We start from the raw sequence: 20913 nt of genomic DNA, 5'->3' as shown, positions 1-20913 counted from the left end.
GACATTGGCAGAGGAGAACCTTTGTTACTTTCCAAAGGCACCTATAGTTTGAGACTTCTGACCCTAAATTCTATTATTCTATATTATCAAAAGAATGAAGATGGAAAACTGCCTCTTCTCTATTTTTCAACCCTCTTTTCCTTCTACTTTCTAGCTTCCCCCTTCTGTGTCTTTTTGTCCCTAAGCATATGCCTGGCAGGAATTGGGGAATGGTGGGGTGGGGGAAAAGGGTCACTGGAGATATTACAATAGTAATACCATCTTTTTCTTTTTTCCCCTGTTAAAGGTGTTTAATATTTTGGAGGAAGCCAAAGTGCTATTCGATCTAGAAGACTATTCTGTCAGTCAGATAACACTGGAGCAAGTCTTCCTGACCATTGCTAATATTGATAAAACAGAAAATATTCAAGAAATAAAAGTGCTATGAGATTCAGTTCCAACCAGTGACCATTATGTCTTGTCTAGATTGCTGCATGCAATTAGATAAAGAGGGAAAAATTTGTAATCTTTGGAGATTAAGATAAGTGACCTGTTGTAAAGAACTGAACTGTAAAGGGTCTGAGATTTTACCCTAAGTGAGAGTTACACATTGGCGTGCCACAGTTTCACGAATACTGGCAGAAGACATTGGAATCTTGGGTCAAAGACACAGGAATTTGAAATCAATGAGAGATAGGCTTTGTTTACACATGGAAGATATGACATCATTGAGATTTCTGTTTTCCATGATTTGATTCATGCAAACAATGCAATCCCAGTCAAACTCCTAGCCATCTTTTTCCTCTTTTTTAGAAAAAATGAACAAGTTGATTTCAAAATGTATATGGAAATTCGAAGGGTCTAGAATAACCAAACAAATCTTCAAAAGAACACAGTTGAAGAACCTACACTGCTTATTCCTGCTCAATATTAAGACTTATAGTAAAACCACGGTAATCAAAGTCTTTGGCTTAAAGATAGATAAGTGAAACAGAATAGAGAGTCCAAAAATAGACCAATCACAACAGGTACTGTCGACTGATTTTTGCCCAGTGTCAAGTCAGTTCAGTGGGGAAAAGGAAGTCATTTTATTTTGTTTTTTTAAAGATTTATTTATTTATTGGAGAGAAAGTGAGAGATCATGAGCAGGGTGGAAGGGGAGAGGGAGAAGCAGACTCCCCGCTGAGCAGGATGCCGGATGTGGGGCTGGATGCCAGGACCCAGGGATCATGACCTGAGCCGAGGACCGTGCCCAACAGAGTGAATGAGCCAGGTGACCCAGGGGAGTCTTTGTAGTGAATAATTCTGGGTGAATTGGATATTGAAGTGGAAACAAAACAGACCTTGACCCCTACCTCATTCTTTACATACACACATATGACCCTAAATATAAAAGACTTAACCAACTTCTGTCACTCATCCTTTCCCTTTCATTCTGTTCAAATACATCTGAAGGGCGTTTTCATCAGCACAAAATCAAAATCAAATTAAAATTCTAAGCAATAGGAAAAACATTGACCAACTGAAAGTGTTTCTTCTTTCCTTTTTCAGTCTTACATTTGATGGTGTCTTAGAATGATATATGGCATGTGGGTAGTGTAAAAAAATTTTAAAACAGAGAGAAATTAAAACACACACACACACACACACACACACACACACACACACTTACAGAGACCCCAGAATTCTGAAGTTTCTCATGTTTCTCTGCTGTTCTTCAGCCTCCCTGCCTACCTTCTGCTACTGGAACATTCCAAGGCGCTTCCTGCCCAGAGCATTTCTATCTGCTACTCGACCCGTCCAGAATGCCTTTTGCACAGCTTTTTCCAATTCTCTGGGACTCCACACAGCCTTCCCCTTTTCAGACCTTTGACCTTGTCTGATGCAGTTCCTTCATCCCCCATGCTGTTGTCCTTCATCCGGCAGAAGCTCTTACTTCTCTCTGTCTCTGTCTCTTCCCGGGTTCCCCGCTGTATCCCCAATGCCTGGTACTTTGCAGACACTCAGCAAGTATTGCTTGTCTGGATCAATAGTGTTACCTGAGGGCGAATACAGAAGCTGCGCCGTGTCATCCAGGAGAGGGCAGTAGGAAGTCCAGGGAGGAGCTCCTAGAGGAAGGCAGCTTGGTCAGCTTTTCAGCAGGTAGCGCTGCTCAGCGGTGGAGCGAGTGCTTTCTTTGTAGGGCGTGCGCAGGCGGTGGCTTGGTGGTGTTGAAGGGTTCTTGCCCTGGATGTCAGGGTTGACCCCTTCCAACCAGATGGCCATGCTATTCTCTCTGTGGTTCTTCCTCAACTGTAGATATGACTCTTACCACTAGAGGGCACTAGATGATGCCTTTGAGGACAGTGCCCATCAAATCCCCAACAGTGAGAACACAGTTTTCTCTCTCTTAATTATTGAAATATAGTTTGATCTATACAATGTTATGTCAGTTTGAGGTGTGCAGCATTAGTGATTTGACACATCTGTACATTATTCATCACTCACCACGATTATGTGTATTCACTGTCTGTCACAGTACATTATTATGATATTATTGATGATATTCCTGAGGTACTTTTCATTTTTGTGAGTTATTTATATAAGTGGAAGTGCATACCACTTAATCCCCATCACCAGTTTCGCTACTCCCTCTCCCCCACTACCCTCTGGCAATCACCATTCTGTGTTGAGGAGTCTATTTGGTTTTGTTTGTTTGGAGAACAAACTTCACAAAACAATCTTTAACTCTTACAGAATGTAATGGATGCTGATATTTTCTGTTTAACTCTTGTTGTCTGCATTTTCTAAGCCAGGGATCTGCAGACTATTACATTGATTTTGTGAACATGTATGGGTCACAATTCATTGTTTGAAAAGCACTGTTTTAGACAACGGAGTGTGTTCACCCTTGTAAAACTCTGTGGGTCAGTTTTCCTTGACAGTCTGGGCTTGTAGGTAATTGTGTCCCTTAGTGCGTACTTAGTGTGTTTCTGTGCTGAGTTGCTGCCTTGAGTACCTGAAGGTATTTGCTTCCTTACGGGTGTCTGCTGAGGTGGGCACATGGCCGTCTGTGGGAGACTGGTGGGGACATGTACAGGATTAGCACAGACCATAGTCAGGGCAGGAGTAAGCCTTGTCAGTGGATATGAAGAGAACATACGATATCTGTCTGAGATGGATATCTGAAAACTTAGAACCTAGCTGGGTGAAAACACACACACAGACACCCACACAGACACACACAGTCACGTGCACCCTACCCCTTTCAGCTTGCTGATCAGGCAAATGGAAATGAGGTAGTGTGCTCAGAATAGCACTTAGGATGTTTCACGGTGTAAGTAACAGAAGACCAACTCCATTTGATCGATTTATCACATTTTTTTAAAGATTTCTTTGAGTGAGAGAGAGTAGTGGGGGGAAGGGCAGAGGGAGAGAGAATCCTGAAGCAGACTCCCCACTGAAGATGAAGTGCGATGCCAGGCTGGATGCCAGAACCCTGAGATCGTGACCTGAGCCGAAACCGAGAGCTGGCCACGCACCTCCATTTGGTTTAAATGGTAAAGATGTTTATTAATTCCCAAAGTATCCATTGAAGGGCAAGGGCCAAAATGGCCTCACGTGGCCTTAGGGATCCAGGCTCCTTCCGCTACTTCTTGTTTTCCTAAGGCTGGTTCCTTACTGTTGGCAGAAGACCTCCACTGGGAAGCTGGGCTTTAGCTCCTGGTTTAGAACAGTAAATCTTTGGTTCCTTGTAGTGTAGACCGGGGAGAGTTTAGGCTACCATAGCATTTTCCAGGTTGTGTAGACCAGAGTTCAGGCTACTGCACCATTTTCTAGGTTGTAGCTGTTGTGTTTATTGGTTCTGGTTTTCCCACTATAACCTGCCTGAGGGATGTGGAAGGACTGGTACCTACTACAGAGCCGGGGGAAAGGCTTAGGGAGTCTTTCATGAGTTTTAGGAAACAATCTAGGATCTCCTTTCCTATGGACACAGAACTTGTGGTCGAGCAGAGTTGTCTGACTGGCTCTTGCCAGCAAGTTTGCTGAGGGAATAAATGGTGGGAGGTCTTCTAGGTGAGGTATGAGGTGAGGTGCTGTGCTCTGTAGGGTCCTGGGAAGGGAGTTAGGCACATGAGCAAAGAGAGAGAAGAAATGACCACCGTGGGGAGGATGAGGGGCCATGTATGTGAGCACCAAGACGGATGGCTGAGTCTGCTGAGATTTGTAATGGGGCACCAAACGTGCCTCTGTTGGCTGTTGGAGTTAACTGATTGTCCTCCTTGACCTGATTCCTGAGAACTGGACCTACTGACCTCGCCTCGCCTGCCTCCTTTCCTTCCTTCCAGGTCTGCAGTAAGCCTTGGCTGCTGGCTTGACCCTTCCATCCAGCATTTTGTAAGACCATCTAAGGAGAGGAAGGCCCCCGGAATTAACAGAGGCAAGTGACTCCCTCCCTCCCAACGTCCCCTCATCAGCCCAGAGGCCTGAGGTTTAGGGATTCCTGCTTCAAAGGAGAGTGTTCACTCTCTCCAGTGGCATATGGAAGTGCTCATTTCCCAACATCCTCACCAACACAGGAGCCTTTTCATTGTGGTTAATCTGAAAAATGGTATCTTACAGTAAATTTATTTTATTTTATTCCTCTTATTTTGGGGCTGAAGTTAAGGATCATTTTATATGTTTAAGAGCCATTTCTAGTATCTTTTACTGTGAACTGTTCAAGTAAGGAATCACCTTTTTGGCCTTATTAAAGTGATAGTAACACTATTAGGCTCTGCAGGTCCTTTCTATCAAGGCAGTGAAAGGATTTGAGAGGGGAGGGTGACTCAGTCTCAATCAGATTGAGAAATTAGCCAAATGATCCCAGTCCTTGGGCATGCAGGGAACCCTGGCCCTAAAGATGGAGCCTGGGGGTAGATGCTGTAAGAAATGCAAAGACAGTTTAAAGTGGTTCCTGACAGTAAGGACATGAACCTTACTTTGAGCGGAGGGTGAACCCAGGCTTTAGGAAGATGGGGCCAGGCCTGCCTAAGAGACCTGAAGCTTCCCTCCTGGGCCCCTGAGGCAGCTTTCCTAACCAGAGGCAGGGACCCACCTTGGAGCACTGGGGAGCTGGGTACCCCCAGGCAGCATGTCAGCGGCCTGCCTGCCGCCTTCCTCTGCCTGGGCTGGCATATCCAGGCTGCGGCACACAAAGAAAGGGCTTCCCAGATAGGGTGTGGTGAGCATCTTTAAAGTTTTTGTTTCAATATCCAGTCTGTTGTGGACAATATTCTATAACATACAATAAAATGAATTCCTAGAAACATAAAATGCAAGATAACCTGTAAAGTACAAGCTCAAATTATTTATTAGGAGAATCAATACACATAGAACTCCTGTATCACATTGCAGTATGTTTCTAAATGCTACTCAAATTTCGTTCTTAAGATAGTTATGCTTTAGGGGCGCCTGGGTGGCTCAGTGGGTTAAAGCCTCTGCCTTCAGCTCAGGTCATGATCTCAGAGTCCTGGGATCGAGCCCCGCATCGGGCTCTCTGCTCGGCAGGGAGCCTGCTTCCTTCTCTCTCTCTGTCTGCCTCTCTGCCTACTTGTGATCTCTGTCAAATAAATAAATAAAATCTTTAAAAAAAAAAAAGAAAAAGAAAAAAAAAAGATAGTTATGCCTTAAGCAACAGGACTTTAGAACACAGATTTTATCTTGCTTTCCCGCTCTTTTATTTCCCATCTCCTTTATGCAGGCTCCCCACCCTGGAGCTGAATAAGTCCATTTTGGGGGCAATTTTGCTCATGCCTTCCTCTCCTGCAGTTGGCCTGTGAGGTCAATTTATAAGCATCGAGGCTTTTACCCACACAGGATGGAGATGAAGGGAACATGGTAAGAAATACGGCTTTATTTTATTTCATTTTATTTAATTTTGCTTGGCCATTTATCTGCCCCATATTCTGACCGCAAAATATTATTTCGTCATGATCTCGCATTTTGAGGTTTAGCTGAGTCCTAAGTAGTTTGTACCTGGCCACAAAAAAGCATATTTCAAAGAGGAACATTAAGATCTGATGTTTTGATGTAAAACACTTGTGTTTCCTATATACAATCATGGGACATTTTATTTTAATTTTGAAAGATTTTATTTATTTGTATATTTATTTATGTATTCATTGGGGAGGGAGAGCTTGAATGGGAGGACCAGAGAGAGAGGGAAAAGCAGGCTCTCAGCCGAGCAGGGAGCCCGATGCAGGGCTTAATCCCAGGACCCTGAGATCCTGACCTGAGCCAAAGGCAGATGCTTAACCGACTGAGCCACCCAGGTGCCCCAAGGGACATTTTAGTTCTACAATCTTTAATTCCACCATTAAATCATTAAATAGATTGTACTTACTTTAGTTCCAGCAGCTTTAAGTTAAAAAAAAAGAGAGAGAGAATGTGAAAGTCCTGATTTCTCCCATGAGTCCAAAAATAAATCACTGACCCCGAAGAAGAGCAGCAGAATCCTCCTTTGCTCTTCTTCCGGGGCGGGCTCTGCAGGGATGCTTTCCGGCCTCACTGAGGGATAGCTTGTCTCTGTGTCTCTCTCTCAGGATATTTTGCTCGAGTCCATGGCATCAGTCAGCTGATAAAGGCAGTGATGACAGTGACAGTGATGACAATGACAGAACGTCATTGTCAAATTCTAAATCTTGGGGCTGGGATGGAGACCACCTTCTGGAGAGTAAAGGTAAATGAATATTCACCCTCTTCTTTCCCCAATTGTTTCATTTATGAAGGTGCCCGCCTGGATCAAAATGTTAAAAATATATTCAGAGGGAATGCAGTGACTGCCTGTCTCATGACCCTGTCCCCAGCTGCTTGCGCCTGCTGCCACCATCAGCCACGTACTTGATGTCACCGGGGCCCTGGTGAAGGATGGGTGCCTGGCTTCTCCTCCTTTGCTGTTACAAACAGGGCTTCTGTTAAAAACCCTTGTAGACGTGTCCTCTGCATGTGTGAAGACCCTGCCAGTGTGATTGTGAGCCCCAGAGCCCCTGTGTTTGCCGTATTGATGATCACGAAGATTTTATGGTCATTGTGACAGTGTCTTCAGTACAGTTTAGAGATGTGCAAGGCTGGGTGATAGTGATATGACACAAAGGCCGTTTGTAGCTAATCCCTGATTTGATCCCTCAACTGCTATTTTAACAGGTATAACGACTCTCAAGGGAAGCTTCCCTGTTCTCTGTCCAGAGCCTTGTGCTTGCTCAGGGGGGTCTTTGTGGTCCGTCAGTCGGTGGTGCATCTCTACCTCAGTGACCATGGTGTGGTGGAAGGAGCTGGAGCAGAATGCAGGGGCAGAACGTGTGCATGTGATCAGAAGCCACTGGAAAAATGCCTCCTCTCAGCCCCACACCCTTTCAAATTGGTCCTGAGGTTCGCGTTGTCCTTCGTGTCATGTAGTTGGGTTGATAAGAAATAAATCTGACATTTTAATTTCTGGTCCAGGTATACCGAGACTTAGGTACCCCTTCCAAGAAAAGGTAATCCGCCAGTAGTAAGGAAGGCAAATAGCACAGGGTAGGAAAGATTTAGAGGAGGTATTTTGGATTGGTCCAAAGGGTTTTTTTTTTACAAAATCTAGTCTCCTTTAAAAAAAAAAAAAAAAAAGAATGCCTGTTTGGACTTTGGAGCCCAGGCTGAAAGGGCCAGATTTTGCCTACACACCTGTCTTTGTAAATAAAGCTTTATTGCAACACGGCCACTCCCATTTACTTAAGTCTTCTCTACGGCTGCTTTACCAGCACGACGGCAGAGTTGAATAGTTCGAGGAGAGGCCATCTGGCCTGCAAAGGCCAAAATACTTTCTGGTCATTTGCAGCAAGTTTGCTAATCCCTGAATCGAGAGATCTGTGCTTCTAGACAGTGTGGAGAAAATTTTGTCTGCGAGTCTCATGGTCTCATGCATCTTCCACCCAGTATGGTCCCCAGGCTGTACCAGCAGAGTCTTAGCAGCGGGTCACAGGCTTTCTGCTTACACCATGGTGGGAGCTCGTTCTGTATGATCTCGGGCCCAAGACTGTGGGGACAGTTGAAGGCTCCCGCCTCCCGGCAGCGAGCAGCAGTAGGGCCCAGGAAAGCCAGTACCACCACAGATAAAGAGTCATGGGGTAGTGAACCCCTTTAAGGGACCTTGGCTTCTCTGTGTCTCCTGACTTTTATTTCCACACAACCCAAGGATCAAGGACACGGGATGGGTGTCACCTTGGGCAGCCTGTGCCGCAGTTGGCCCTGCGGGATCCCCTTGGAATCCGAGGGCTGTCCTTCCTCACGGCTGTCCCTGGCTGCTGTCCGGGAGTGAGGCCCCGTCCTGGGTGTCCTCCACACCTCCTGTGACATGCCAGCTCCTGACGAATAGAGTGTCAAACGGGCTTGGGATCCCAGAATCAAAAGCGGAAGTGTCACGTGCCGCAGCCGTTTTGCTCCTTTGCCAAAGCCCAGAAAGTAGATGTCTGTTCCTTATAGGCTCCAGATGTGCCTCTGGATAGCTTTCCCTCCACAGTCACCCCTTATTCAGAATTCTTCTGAGGAATGGCAAAACTCTTTTTTTTTTTTTAAAGATATATTTATTTATTTGAGAGAGAGGGAGGTAGAATGAGCGAGGAGGGGCAGAGGCAAAAGGATACAGAGAATCCAGAAGCAGACTCCCCACCTGTGCTGAACCCAACTCATGACTCAATCTCACGACCCTGAGATCGTGACCTGAACCGAAATCAAGAGTTGGCTGCTCACTCGAATGAGCCACCCAGCTACCCCAAGGGAAAGCTCCTTAAAATAAGATAAGAAGTCCAGCACAAGGTATAGCAGTGTATGTCTTTAATTTGCTTGCAATCATTCTCATTGTTTGGGAATTTTAGACTCTCCTTAACCTTAACCTTTCTTATCGTGGGAGTAACATTCTGGAAGGGTGTCGTGGGGTATCCTAGCAGAAGTTATGTCCTCATCTGCTCTAAACATTTCCTCCCGGTTGCCTCAGACGGCTCGTCCATCACCGCGTTCTGCACACAGCCAGACATGCGTGGCAGCTGGGAGTGTGAACGGTTGGGACGGCAGAGCCTGTGTCTTCTGATATGCCAGGAAGCAGTCTTTTTCTCTGTCCTCTAGCCTCTCCCCTTGACCCCCTGAGATTTTCCACAAGGGTGGGGGGTAGCTGGACCTACAGTTCTGACACTCACCCTTCGGCGTCCCCTCCTATTAGGAAATGCTTGCTCATGATTTCTGCCCCCATCATGCTGACCCCGGGGTCGGCGACCCCGCAGTCTCTGCTTCCCATCGCGGGTGACTGTCTGCATACACGGTGCTCTTGCCTGTGCAGTCGCTCACGTCAGGAACGGGGGTGTCATCCCAGCCTGCAATACCGACACCGTGACCAGATTCTGGATACCAGCACCTGTCTTTTCTTTGTCTTTTCTCCTTGAACAAACTGGTTCTGTATTTCTGGAATAGAAGTACGGGTGGACACGGGTGTTCAGAGGATACATGGGGTGGGGGGATGCCGAACAAGTCAGCAGGTACGGAGCACCTTGTTTCTTGCTAGGCCGTAGGGTTGTGAGGAGCTGCTGCAGGTGACACACAGTGTGTGGTTGGACGAGGCCAGAAAGGGGTGTCTGTGCAGCTGGGGTTGAGGAGAGAATGCGTTCAAGAGAGTCATCAGGGGGTGCCTGGGTGGCTTAGTGTGTTAAAGCCTCTGCCTTCGGCTCAGGTCATGATCCCAGGGTCCTGGGATCGAGCCCCGCATCGGGCTCTCTGCTCAGCGGGGAGCCTGCTTCCTCCTCTCTCTCTGCCTGCCTCTCTGCCTACTTGTGATCTCTGTCTGTCAAATAAATAAATAAAATCTTTAAAAAAAAAAAAAAGAATAGTCATCAGGGTTGAGTGACTGGACATGACAGACCTGGAGAGAATGTGCTAGGATGGCCAGGGCGTGACCAGGCTGGGACACAGATGGGGAAGCGCAGCCGTGAGTGTGTGTGACTGTGTCTCTGGGTGGAGTTGTGTACCTCCGTGTGTGTATCTGTGTGTCTTTGCATATGTATCTCTGCATCTTTGTGTCCGTGGGTCTCCTTGTGCTTCTGTGTGTGGGTCTCTGTGTCTCTGTGTAGGTGTGTTTCTTTGACTCAGTGTATGTGTTTGTGTGTTTCCATTTGTCTGTGTGTGTGGCTTTCCCACTTTCTTTACTGCAACCCACAGTAGAAATAAATGTACAGCCCAGGCCAGGCCCATATCTATTTACGTGTGTCAGTACATCATAGTGGCACCATGCTGCTATCTCTGGCGGTCCTGCTGTGAGTGTTGATGGAATATTTATTTCTACAGGAATCCTCACAGCCTCGTGAGGTGCTGTCCCTTCTCTACTGTGTGGATGGGGAAAGCTTGGCCCAGGGAGTTGAGTGACTTCCCAGCACCTCGTAGCAGACAAGTGGCTGAGCTGGGATCTGACCCCCATTCCCTGGCTCCAGAGAGCCTGCCCTTTCCCCCTACCACACTCTCCTCTCACAGGAAAAAGTAAATGTAGCACAAGACAGTGCTTGCCCTCACCGTGGCGGGTGCTTTGTGATATTCGCTGTTGTATCCTGTTTGATCCCCCACATGCCGGCCGCACCTCCACATCGGTTTCCTGACCCTCCCTAATCTGTCTCAGTCTGCTTTTTGGCAAAGTCTGGTAGGTCCTACTTCCCCAGGGCCTCTCAGTGCCTCCCCGTCTCCATCCCAGTGGCTGCTCCCCCAGTTCCGGCTCCCCATGACTTCCTCCCTGGACCTTCTTCCTGGACGGCTGTGAGCACCTCCTAACTTCCATCCTCCGTCCGTTCTCCACACGGAGACCGAAGTCACCTGAAACATGCATTTTTCACCATATCATTCCTGATTTGGGCCCTGAAATACTCCATTGCTATTTGGGCCTTAGTACTCAGTACAAGAAGATGGTCAGTAAATGTACGAGGGAATATAGAATTAGAAAACTTACTGTGTATTTTTCAGGATGAAAATTTTTCAGGATGAAGATCTCCCAGGAAAATATTTTGAGTTCCACTTTCCAGTGATGGTCACGAGAAAGCTGCACTGTGTCAGGTAAGTGTGGCTTGGACCAGACGACAGAGCCAGGTAGATTCAAAGGCAGCGGTCAGTAGGGGGCCGGTCTGCATGCTGGGTCCTCATTTTAGGGGGCTCTTCTCTTGGACCCCACCCACCGCCGCTTTCTTGCTGGCCCCGGTATCCTCATTCCAACCTGTGGAGCAGCCTTCCAAATGCAGTCCACCCTCCGTTGCGACTGTTCTGTCCGTGAGCATCATTTTTCTGAACCTTGAAAAGAAATGACCTATAGTAATTTGATCATCTGAATTGTTCTGTGTGTTTTGTCTCCTTTGTTATCTCCAGGGCATAGAGAGGTACTTGGCCCAGAGGGGATGCGTAGTAAATATTGTTCGAGTGAATGACGAGGAGGCTAAACTTAGGCATTTACTATATGTGAGATATTCCGGTGCCACCCTTAAGGCCAGGTTTTAAGAAGTTTGCAGAGTTGGGGTGCCTGGGTGGATCAGGGGGTTGAGCCTCTGCCTTCAGCTCAGGTCATGATCTCAGGGTCCTGGGATCGAGCCCCACATGGGGCTCTCTGCTCAGCGGGGAGCCTGCTTCCTCCTCTCTGTCTCTGCCTGCCTCTCTGCATACTTGTGATCTCTGTCAAATAAATAAATAAAATCTTAAAAAAAAAAAAAGTTTGCAGAGTTGTCGAGGATGAGTTTGTGAATCTCTGCTGGAAGCTGTTGTAGCACCATGTGAAATGCTTCACTTGGATCATCTCATTCAGTGCTCAGAGCAGACTTGTGAATTCCAGTGGGGAAACCCAATGATCGAAGCAGTGAAGTGAATTTCCATCAGGACACCTGTGGAAAAGGGGTGGAGCTGAGATTTAAACCCTGGCCTCAAGCCCAAGGTCAGTGTTTCCTAGGGTTCGAACCTGTGCTCCCTTCCCTCTTTCTAAATGAGTCATTTAAATAAAATGCCAAGTCTTCAGGCACCTGGGTGGATCAGTGGGTTAAGCCTCTGCCTTTGGCTCAGGTGATGGGATCTCAGAGTCCTGGGATGGAGCCCGGCATCAGGCTCTCTGCTCAGCAGGGAGCCGGCTTCTGCCTCTCTCTCTCTCTCTCTGCCTGCCTCTCTGCCTATTTGTGATTTCTCTCTCTGTCAAATAAATAAAATAAAATAAATAATAATAATAATAAATAATAATAATAAAATAAATAAAATAATAATAAAATAAATAAAATCTAAATAAAATGCCAAGTCTTAGTTTTTTTTAAGATTTTATTTATTTGACAGGGAGAGAGATCACAAGTAGGCAGAGAGGCAGGCAGAGAGAGGGGGGGAAGTAGGCTCCCGCTGAGCAGAGAGCCAGATGTGGGGCCCAATCCCAGGACCCCGACATCAGGACCCAAGTCGAGGGCATAGGCCTACCCACTGAGTCACCCACGCACCCCATGCAATTTTTAAAAAATTTTTAGTTAACCTAAAACTTTTCAGCATGTCCTTCAGAGATGTCTAATTCTCAACATCTGGAAATAGTTTTCTAGTATGAGGCTATTCTACTACATCCTATAAAAACCAGGTTTTCACCCTTTCCAAATAGAAGATTCTGTTACAGTAAATATGCCTTTTAGTTGCCGCCTGGCCTCTGAGACTGTGTATCTGCAGAGGATGATCCGGCTCGGTAGAACCGCACGTGAAATAAGAGTATGTGGGCTCTCACTTAAGCCCAGAGGTGGCTTCTAGGCTGGAAAAGGCATTGGCCTTTGTGTGTGGTTGTTGGGAGAGAGGATTCAGGTCTCTCAGGTCTGATTTTTGGCATATCCTGGAGGAGAGGACTCATCACATAAATGTTACTGACTTCAGGTCTGTATAACTGTGAGCAGTAAGCACTGGGTCATAAATTTTGTTGGAGAAGAGGCAGGAAACTAGAGACAACATGGAAAACACTGGAACCTCAGGCAAATTCTCGCTGACCTCCCTTGAGCGATTTCTGAGTGTTCGGTGTTTCCTGATGAGATTATGAGTGGACATTCGATTCTGAGTGTCCTGCTTAGTGACCTCCCATGAGCCCCGATCCACCAAAGTGTGACTGCGTGTGCCGAGAGCCAGATGCCACGGAGCAGTAGGCCCTGTGCAGTGAGCGGCCCTTGCTTTGAACAGGAGCAGGATGTGGTTGCCGTTTCTGGAGAGGGTGTTTGCAGTTTTGCTGAATCTGAGCTCCTTGCCTCATTTCGGTCTTTCCCATCTTCCCACAGGGTCAAGCCTTTCTTATCACAACCCATCATAGAATGACATTCAGAGGACCCACTTCAAATCGGCAAGTACCCTTCACCTACGTGTTCCAGTATGGGCTATAGAACTCTCTTTGCTTTCTTTCCCCTTTTCCTTTGAAAAGGGTGTGTGTGTGTGTGTGTGTGTGTGTGTGTGTGTGTGTGTGAGTCTGAGCCTGTGTGTGTGTGCCCATGATGTCACACAGCATATATTTCTGTGATACATTTACACTGCATTGCATTTACTGTGAAGGAATTTAAAACAGATGTGCATAGGTCCTCATTCTTAAATCTTTACAAAATGTGTTTCAGTGATTTCCAAAAGATGCAAAAATAGATTTTCCTGAAAATCTCTGTTCCCAGCTTTCCTTGGGAGCATCCATTCTGGCAGCATCAGACCCTCAGTCCCACCCCCTCCACTCCCCGCTGTCTGTACCTGACCTGCTCTGCCAATTATGTCACCTCCTCGGCCCCTCTGCTCAGGTTTTCACCCTCACATCTTAATTATGAGTGTTGCTCACAACACTCTTCTCACCTCTAAGCCTTTTGAACCAAGGTAAACCTCTTCCAGAATGTTCCATCATTTTCAGTCTGTGTCTGACGGAGTAGTTCAAGGGACTTCTTAATAATTGCTGTCAGGAGACATGCCCAGAGAGGATAGCCTTTGTGGTTGGTGGACACAGATGACACAGGAAACATCAGACAACCAGACAGGCCTCTATGCAACCACAGTGCCATACTCATGCTGCTAGTGAAGAAACTCCCCCAGAAAAGAACATCTCCCCCATCCGTTGTTTCCCTCCTGCAAATTGTAAGTAGATCCTCTGCAGGCTTTGCCGTTTCCTGGCCTAGCTGTTTTCTCCACACTGTATCTGCCACAATTCTCTGCATATTGGGTGAATACTTGGGTCAGGACAATTACCGATAATGAAAGAGCCAACACTTTGCATTAGCTTTGATCCATCATACAGGAATGTCTGAAGTAGAAAGTAAACACGCTCCATAATCTCTCCCCCAACCAAGATAAGCAGCGTTCAGGGTGTTTTCTCCTGTGGATGAAGGGCACACCTAGAGACGGATAAATATCACACTTGAGAGAACACACACAGAAACATAATCCAGTGCCTGGCACGTAGAGGGTCCCATACATTTTTGTTGAGAGACCATATATACACATTGAATGAATACATAGGTTGTAGTTCAGTATATATCTGTTGAATGAGTGAATCTGTATTTCTCAAAATCAGTAAATTCAGGTGTCCTTTTAATAAAGTGAATCATTTCTACATCCTGCTTTGTAGCTAGCTCACTCTTTCTGCAACCTAGCGACCCGTGACTATCTGCGTGTCGTCATATGTAGGTCTGCCTCCTCATTTCTGATGGCTTTCTAGTTCTCCTCAGCGTGGAAATTCCATTTTCCTTAATGTATTCAGTACCGATGGTCCTTTAGACAGCTGTGTGTTTTATGGTGTTCTGTTAAGCAGTGCTGTAGAAAGCACAGGTACATGTGCATGTTTGCAGGCATTGCTGGCTCAAGGAATTGTCCCTTGTGAATTCTAATAGCTACTGCCAAACCGTTCTTCGAGACCCTGTTTACTGATTTGTATTTTCACAAGAGTAGATGAGGGTTCCCTTTCCATACACCCTAACGCTGGCTGTTATCATTTTAAAAATTCTGCCAAACTGCCAAACCTATTAATTTAAAACTTTTTAAACAACTTTGTGCTAATGAGGTGGAGTATCCTTCCTTCCTTGTACTGGCCTGCTGGATTTCTTTGTAAATGTCCATCGGAAATGTTGCAGTTTCATTTTCTTTTCAATTGCTGGGAATCCTTTAGAACATACAGATATAGTCTTTGATCAAAGTCCCTCATCAGCCTTTTTGGGGAAGATTATTTCTTAGTGTTTTCTTGCTTGTTTTTGAACTGTGTGTTTGTATCTTCTTTAGGCACATTTTCTGGTCCTGCGCCTTAGAGTTTCTGATTTTGCCATCATAGCGTCCGGAGCTCACGACCAAGAAAGAATTCTTGAGCTGTCTCTGGTGCCGCAAAAAGGTGATTTTATTAAAAACCAGGGACGGGTCCTATAGGCAAAAAGAGCTGCCATGGAGTCATGAGGAGTGGCCTATTCTATACTTTCAAGTTTGAGGGGGTTGGGGATAGTGTAAGTCTCCAAGGAATTCTGGAAGGAAGGTTTCCAGGACCATGAGGGGCTAGCTCTTGTTGGCAAAAGGTCACTGATTATGGTCTAATAAAGCCTTAGTCATGAGGCCCTTCAGGCCTAGATCAGTGGGCCTTATGCTTGAGGGATGATGGCCAACATGTATCTTGGGGGCTAGAGATAAAGGAAATTTCCAAAATAAGTTTTATATGTTAAAGTAGGCTTCCAGGATCCTGGGAGGGGGATTTGGGCTAGGATCGCCTTTTGCCCTTCATGGGGTGTCAACACAGAGACAGTTGAGTGCCTAGAGGAATGTCCCTTGCATGTTTCGAGGAGCTGTCAATGGGCTGCAGGTAGTAAGGACATTTCATAATTGCTCTTCAGCCTTTGTTTCCACATCACATTTCACCTCAGTGAAGAAAAGTACTGTTGCGTGGAAAGCACAGGCAGCGGGGGTTTGTGTAGTGTGATGCCACTTCGGGGGAAAGTCGAGGGCCAGGTGTGTTTTCTGTGGGCAGGCACAAGGGCAGGCAGGTGGGAGCACGCACTCGGGGCCCATCTGGGATAGACAGCAAGGCAGGGGGAGACGGGGAAGAGGCCCAGCTGGGGTGTGGGAAGTCGTGGGGATGAGCTGCTGGGACCGGGACCGGTGGCCAGAGCCGGTCTACTGAAGGGGCCCGGTCTCAGCCTTTCCTAGCCACCTGGCCTGCAGCGGCTGGGCCCCAGGTGAGCGTTGCCTACAACTGCCTATTGTCTTGTGATTCTAGGCCTCCCTCGGGCAGGAGTCCTGGGACACTTGGCGGGGTAGCCCGACTGCGCTGGACGCTTTTCCACAGCGGACCTCGTCAGTTTCGTGACCCGCAGGTTGTTCTCCTGGGTTGGTGGCCGGGACTCTGGCCTAGGCCGTTCCCTGGGGGGAGTGGATGGCAGTGAGACTTCCTTCACGGGCCACACCTTCAGTTTCTCCAGAGATGTGCTGGACTTTGCTGATGTCATCTGGGTACAGCAAAAATCAACAGACCCTCCAAATGCGATCCTAACACTGAAGGCGGAAGTGACACAGTGGAAGAACTTGTCTTCATCGCAGGGACTGAGGAGCTCAGACTCAGCTGCAGTCTGGAAACCGAAGAACACCGTCAGGGCAGAACAGCCTTGGGTGAGGGAGATGGACGACCACATCAGCTTGGAGTGGCGGTATTACAGAATATCCCTCAGGAGCCTCCCCAGGAAAAGCGTTTGGATGTTGGAAGCATAACCGCCACACCCTTCATAGCTCGGTAGTCACCTTGACCTCTGCATCGAGCAGTAAAGAAACACAGAGAGTCACCATTGACTCTATCCAGTTTTCATTTTCTCATACTTGGGCTCACCCCGCCAGGGCGATCTGGTGAGAACTAGATTTACCCTTGAGTTGACAATGTTTATGGAGTTTCTCCCAATGCTAGGCACCACAGCAGGCGCTGGAGAAAGACAACAAGGGCTCTCTCGAGGCCTTTCATTTACTGGAGAACAAGAACAAGTAAACAGGCCACTGCATCATAGAAAACCGGGTGCTGTGTGGACTTATGAAAGTTCCCGGGATGGGACCCTCCAGTCTCTGTTGGAGCATCAGTAGCATCAGCGAAGGCCTTTTAGAGGCAGAGACCTTTGCCCGCAGAGCTGAAGAATGAGTAGGAGGCAGCTACATGGCTGGTGTGGTGAAAGGAGCTCCGGAGAATTCCAGGGAGCGGTGAACAGGTAGGAATCCTCGGCCTGCTCTGGAATCTAAAAGCAGGGCATCTAGGGCCGAAATGCAAGTGTGAAGAGGGAAGCTGTTGCAGAGGAAGCTGGGGCCAAGGAGAGTCTGACCATCTTGGGAACTTGAAAAGGCTCAGAACGTGGGTGCCTCCGGCTCAGGTCATGATCCCAGGGTCCTGGGAGAGGGGCCCCAGGTCAAGCTTCCTGCTTGGTGGGAAGCCTGCTTCCTCCTCTCCCAGTGCTTGTGTTCTCACTCTGTCAAATAAATAAAGAGAATAAATAACAGCCTCAGAACTTTGTGCCAAAAGAGCAAACACCCCTTTCCTGATACAGTGTATAAACAGGCCAGAATGACAATGTGACAAATCTGTCTTGAACCTCACTGAATATTGATTTCACAAGACATGTTACTAAGACTCCTAAGGAATTATCTTAGAATTCATTTACAGATTCTCCATTGAAACATTAGCCCCCACACCTGATGAGGGAGCAGGCGGCTAGTTGAGGACAAGGCAGAAGCTGACACCCTGACTCCCCCTCCCCCATGCCTCGGTGGGACATTTGTGACTTTCCTCCAGGAAACATCCAACCATCTTCATGTTCATTCCTTGCTGGAAGGTAAAAACACCTCACTTGACCATGGCAAGGTCTCCAGTATCTTGTAGGCCCTCTTTAGCATAGGAAAGTGCTTTTGAAACCCTTCCCTTTCCTTTCCTTACCCCCCACCTTCCAAGTGTATATCAGTTGCCCCCCACAACCCTGATGCAGCTATTTCAGCCCACAGATCCTGTCCCCGTGCTTTAATAAAACCGCCGTTTTGCACCAAAGAGGTCTCAAGAATTCTTTCTCAGTCATCGGCTCTGGACCTCACCCCACCAAACGTCACCTACGTTCCAAAACTCTACCAGTGCTCCCCTGTCTACCTGCCACTTGACATTATTTCTCTCATTTCCTACAAATGATGGCAAAGTAGGCACCACTAGGCTTTAGGGGACAGGCATCAACTCTGGAAACAGGATCAATGCACACGAAGATCATAGGGTGGGGTAGCAACCAAATTAAACAACAAAACAAAGCCACTAGGCAAAAAGTTATGGGGGAGGGACCCCAAACCCTCAAAAGCAAGTTTAGAAAATGGAAGGGAAGGAAAAACATTTTGGTACACACACACCAAAAGAACTGTCACACGTGCTTTGGCCAAACCACACTCCCACTTTGACCCAGGTGTTGGGGGGAAAAAAAAAAAAGCAAAAGCTGTGGGAAACTCACACTTTGGTATCTTATCCCAGAATAAACAGTCAGTAGGTCCAGTACAGCCAGCAGCCCTGAAAGATCTTGAAAGCTGTGCCCTGGATAACTGGGCACATGACCATCACCTCCAGGAGCTCTCAAAACCACCAGTCGTTCCCCTCCCAACAGCCGGTCTACAAACCCTGGTCTCTGCTCTCATTTCATAATGGATAATGTTTCCTGTCAGGCATTAAAGCAGAACGAAAGAAACCTGGAGAAGGATCTGATTCCAAACCCAAAGGGAGGAAGGCTTTTTAAAAAGCTCTTAAAAAATAAAAGTCAGCTAAGGCATTTCCACCATTTTTTCCTCCCAGTTGCCAATTTCTCCATGTCAAGAACTTGGGCAGTTCGGTCCACAGGGGCCCCAGTTTGGAGGCAGCCGCACCTCTAAAGTCCCTCCATGGACGCCAGAAATTCCTGAGGCAGATCCTGGACTCTGATCACCCCTTAATTATTTCCCGCCCTCAGGCACGTGGAGGCAGAGGGTCTGCAGAGGCGGGGGACCCCCTGAAAGGCAGAGAACACTGCCCCCAGAGCCCAGCATCCACCAGGCCTCCAGCACATCCATGACTGGAGTTTTTGCCCAGGGCAAACCCCAGGGGAGGGTAGGGGAAGGCTCAGGTGCAGTCCCCCCAGGGCGATGCTCAGCGGGGCCAGGACAGAGGGCGGGCGGGGACCCGCGCAGGGGGCGTCTCTGAGGGCCGACCCACCAAGGGGCTCCTCTGGGACTCTGGCAGCGCCCTGTGCAGGGCTCCAGTCTGTGGCGTGATGCAGTCCCGGGCCAGGACCCCCTGTGCCTGGTGTGTGGTGGCGGCAGGGGACGGGAGCAGGCCACCAAGAGAGCAGCCAGCCCTCCTGTTCCCACCCTAGCCCCCAACTGGCGCAATCACAGTGGGCCCAAATGGGCACAATCGCCTGCCCAGGGTCTGGTTGGCCGCATGCTTCATGCGGTAGAATTGCTGGTGGCAGCGGCTGGCAGGGCTCTGGCAGGGCAGCTGGTGGGGACGGTTCCTAGCCATAACCGGTGGACTAGCGCCAGGCCGGGACCTCGGGACGGACTCGGGCCTCTGCCGCCCCACACCTGGGCCACTCTGTGCCGAGCGGAGGACCCGCGGACCAGGCACCTCCACCGTCCTGCCCAACTGCCTGCCTGGTCTAGGTGCACAGCCACAGGAGGCCACGGAGGCAAGCGCAGGCGGTGTCCACTGAAACGCCGAACCAAGGCACTGGCCGAGCTGTCCCCGCAGGGCTGATGGGGCAAGGAGGGATGGGGCACTCTGGAGCCTCTGGAGGCTGGAAATACCCAAAGTCTCCATGAGGGCCATTCTCTGCGCGGGTGTAGACATCTGTGAAATGCACCAAGGAGCCTCTCTCCTAGCTGGATGGATGCGTGTGACTGTGTACATTTCACCTCAGTGAAAAATACTATTGCATGGAAAGTGCATGCCACATGACTTTGTGTACTGTGATCCCACTTAGGGGGAAGTCGAGGGCCAGATGCATTTTCTGGGGGCAGGCACCTGGGGACAGTCAGGCAGGAACATGCTCTAGGGGCCCACCCAGGACAGCCACCAGAGCAGGGGAAGGAGGGCAAGGGGCCCAGGCCTGGCATAGAAGTCCTGAGGATGAGTGGTGTGGACTAGGATCAGTGGCCAGAGAGCCTTGGCTGTTTGGAGCTACCTGACCAGCAGTGGCGTGCGGGAGCGCGGGAGTGCACACAAGGTGGGGGGGGGGGTGGTGCACGCAGGTATTGCCTGGAAATGCCTGTTGGTTTTTGATTCTTAACCTCTGGCAGGCAGGGGTCTGGGACACCTGGTGGAGTAGTCCAACTGGGCTGGACACTTTCGCACCATGGACCAGGGCAGTTGTATGACCATCAGATGTTCTCCTGGGCTGTTGGCCTGGACTCTGGCCTAGGCCATTCCCTAGGCGCCGTGGACAGCAGCGAGACCTCTTTGACCAGGGACATCTCCCATATTAACAGACATGGGACTTTCCCTGGGGACGCCATGGATTTGGCTGATGTCATCTCATCCCAGACACAGATCAATAGACGCCTCCGTGAGATCGAAACACTGGAGGCTGAAGTGACTCATTGGAAGACTTTGTGCCCGTGTTCCACCCAGGGACTAAATACCATCAACCCAGAAACAGTGTGGCGACTGAAGAGCCACATCAGGGACCTAGAGCAGAAGCGGATGCGGGAGATGGACGAACATCAGCTGGCAGTGGCGGTGTTGCAAAACGTCCACCAGCAGAAGCTTGCAGACCTCACTGACCGGTACCACAAACAACTGATGGACTATGAACGACGGATGGAAGACCGGCAAAACCAAGACGCTGCCGGGAACGTGAACGATGACCTTCTTGAGGAAAGGGAAATGGAGCTCAGAAGGTTGAAGCAACAACTTACCCAAATGCAGCAGCTGAACGACAGTTTGAA

General features: G+C 48.4%; 1 protein-coding gene across 1 annotated transcript in view; it reads left to right on the top strand.

Moving 5' to 3' along the window:
- Positions 1-427, top strand: part of LOC308359753 (phospholipid-transporting ATPase ABCA3-like) — a gene marked incomplete at both ends in the record, with an annotated part of 158763 nt that extends 158336 nt beyond the window's left edge. Inside the window, one exon of the mRNA XM_080831045.1 lies at positions 287-427. Coding sequence (XP_080687171.1) covers positions 287-427 — 141 coding nt within the window. The remainder of the gene's footprint in view (positions 1-286) is intronic.
- Between the last annotated feature and the right edge of the window lie 20486 nt (positions 428-20913).

This window comes from Martes martes, assembly GCF_963455335.1.
Source record: "Martes martes genome assembly, chromosome: 18".
Taxonomy (NCBI): Eukaryota; Metazoa; Chordata; class Mammalia; order Carnivora; family Mustelidae; genus Martes; species Martes martes.
This window is presented reverse-complemented; position numbering and strand designations above follow the sequence as displayed.